Source organism: Notothenia coriiceps, unplaced genomic scaffold (assembly GCF_000735185.1).
Source record: "Notothenia coriiceps isolate Sejong01 unplaced genomic scaffold, NC01 NC01_scaffold00028157, whole genome shotgun sequence".
NCBI lineage: Eukaryota > Metazoa > Chordata > Actinopteri > Perciformes > Nototheniidae > Notothenia > Notothenia coriiceps.
This window is the reverse complement of record NW_011360858.1, coordinates 141,279-143,678: the sequence shown is the minus strand read 5'-3', so window position 1 is coordinate 143,678 and position 2,400 is coordinate 141,279. Positions and strand designations below refer to the sequence as shown.

At 39.9% G+C, this 2,400-nt stretch overlaps 1 protein-coding gene across 1 annotated transcript; it reads left to right on the top strand.

The window, feature by feature from the left end:
• Positions 1 to 235: 235 nt before the first annotated feature.
• LOC104958052 (polynucleotide 5'-hydroxyl-kinase NOL9-like) lies at positions 236 to 1,863 on the top strand. Its single transcript, XM_010785759.1, has 2 exons — positions 236 to 385; positions 1,185 to 1,863. Exons 1-2 carry the CDS (start codon positions 272 to 274, stop codon positions 1,299 to 1,301), a joined length of 231 nt encoding a protein of 76 aa, XP_010784061.1. The 5' UTR covers positions 236 to 271; the 3' UTR covers positions 1,302 to 1,863.
• Positions 1,864 to 2,400: the final 537 nt, after the last annotated feature.

Here is a 2,400-nt window from a genome sequence, read left to right as displayed (position 1 = left end):
GAATTAATCCTGAGTCCAATAACCATCAAAGTCTCTCCAATAGTGCTCCTTAATTACGCTTTCAACCTCCTTTAACAAAATACTTCACATTCATCCAGTTTGTGACAGTAGTTGTAGCATTTTGAGGGGGGGGCGCGCAACTTCCAACAGGAGTCATTTTGGGGGGCTCTTGGGAGAAAAGGTTGGGAACCACTGCTCTCGGTGATCAAATTGTTAAATTCAGTATATATTTACATGCTAATGTGTTCCAGGTGTGCTTCGAGGTATCGACATGGCGCGAGGTCTGTACTTTTTACTGACGCCTGTAGATCCCTCCATCCTTCGTAACGTCAACTGTCTCCTCCTGGGAGCGATATCCCTGCCTTCCTGTATCCTCACAACACAGGTCAGTACACTTCTCTGGTCCATCTCTTTCATTTCCTGTCTTTGGGAAAATATCATTAAATATGTGCTTAACACACATAACATTCATCTGTTTGCAACTCACATATATCATAGCCTATTTATCAATATGTCAATTACTACATATAGACTATTCTGCACAGTTTCTATCATATTCTGTTTCTATTATATTTATTTTATTGACCTGCACTATTTGATCTGTTTTAGTGTGTTGAACTGTTGGAGGACAGTGAATACACCATTTTTGACGATTTACATGTTGCAAATTACTCCAAACTACTCGGATATAGTTATTCCCATATTCACGAAACACCGTATACACATTTCTCTTATGATTGCGGACATATTTCAAATTGGCTTTTATTAGTCCCGCCCCTGACAAAGTCGGCCATTTTGAAAAATGTGCGTTTTTCATTAAGCACATTCTTGCAAACTGCTCCTAGGGGAATGATTGGAAAAATTCCAATCCAGCACAAGTTCAGCCCCTATCCAATATGATGCTAAATTGCGAAGAACATTTTTGATAGCTCAATCGTGGAGGTCATAAGCTAACAGCAAATACACCCGTTTTCACCATTTACATGTCGCAAATGATTCCAAACTACTCGCATATAGTTTTTCCGATATTCCCGAAACGCTGTATGCACATTGCTATTATGATTGCGGACATATTTCACATATGCTTTTATTAGCCCCGCCCTCCAGAAAGCTATGCACACACATGACAATACAGACCTTGAAACTTTTCACATGACGTATGGTTCCTTTTGTCCTTGTTCCAGCCTGGCTTTGATGGAGAGATGCCCTACATCACTAAAGACTACAGTTTTGATCTCACCGGTGCAGGAAAGCTGCGAGTCTTCAAAGGACTGACCAGACCCAGTCAAATGGGGAATTAGTGACATTTCTTATCCATCATTTCTCTGTACCCTTCTTACCTGCTGTCTCCCACCCAAAGCAGTAAGGATTGGCCTTTCCCCTGTACAGACCTGAGGTTGAGATGGACTGTTTTTTACTTCAAGATTCAGAAAGACGGAGCAGCCAGCGTCACAGACTCTGCAGGAAGAGATGGATGCCCTCCTGTTGGTGGACGTACAACCTCTTACTGTACGAACATCTGAAGGACTGCGCTTTCTTGACAATAATATCAAACTTTGTACTTAAAACTCTTTATTGTCCTTGCTCCTTTGTGTAGTTGGCATTCCAGAGCGGCAAATCAATACAAATACTGCCGGATATTAAACAAAAAACACCTTCTGCTCAGACTTTGTGGTTTTATTGATTTCAAGTGTCATATAGTCATACATCCATGTAGACTTCAACAATGTAATGGATTAGGATAATTACTGTGAATCTGAAGCCTATTTTGTCAGTATTGTGATTAAATACCAGTGAAATAAAATCGCTCTTTTTTTTTTTTGGCTTGCTGCTTTAACTGCTGTACATTTGGTCTTGTCTTAACGATAACAACGTGTACTTGCACTGGTGGGTCATTAAAAGTGTTTTGTAAATACAACTTGTTTACATTCTTAAGCCTATGTGGGATGTAAAAGATTCATCAAAGACTAATGGTTCTACATGTTGTACCTCAAGGGGGCAGCAAATGGATTTTGAGATTTTGAACAACAGCAGATGTTCACTTACAATAAGTTTTAGGGCAGTAATTAAAACATATTAGCCTGTAAAACAGAATAACTTCTTTCATATTCAAATTGAAGAAATTCTAATTAAAGAAATAACAAACCCCATGTCTTGTAACTACCTAAACTGGCCTCAAATTATCTTACTTGAAAATTAGAAGGAGTACTGGGTCGTAAACATCCACTCACACAGTGAAGAATTGCTAATTTGTTAAGTGGGCTGTTTTAACCTCCCCTCTCTGTCTGCCCCCTCGCTCTTCTTTGTCTGCTGCTCCCCGCCTCTTTATGGAGGCTGGGGAGCACACAAACACAACACAGCTACATTTTGGCAGTGTCATTGTTTTGTCTTTGTCAGGTC

Excerpts from the sequence above, each read along its gene's own strand:
- LOC104958052 (XM_010785759.1), top strand. The coding sequence starts at position 272 with ATGGCGCGAGGTCTGTACTTTTTACTGACGCCTGTAGATCCCTCCATC. Across the intron at positions 386-1,184 it reads CCTGTATCCTCACAACACAG|CCTGGCTTTGATGGAGAGAT; the intron begins GTCAGTACACTT and ends TCCTTGTTCCAG.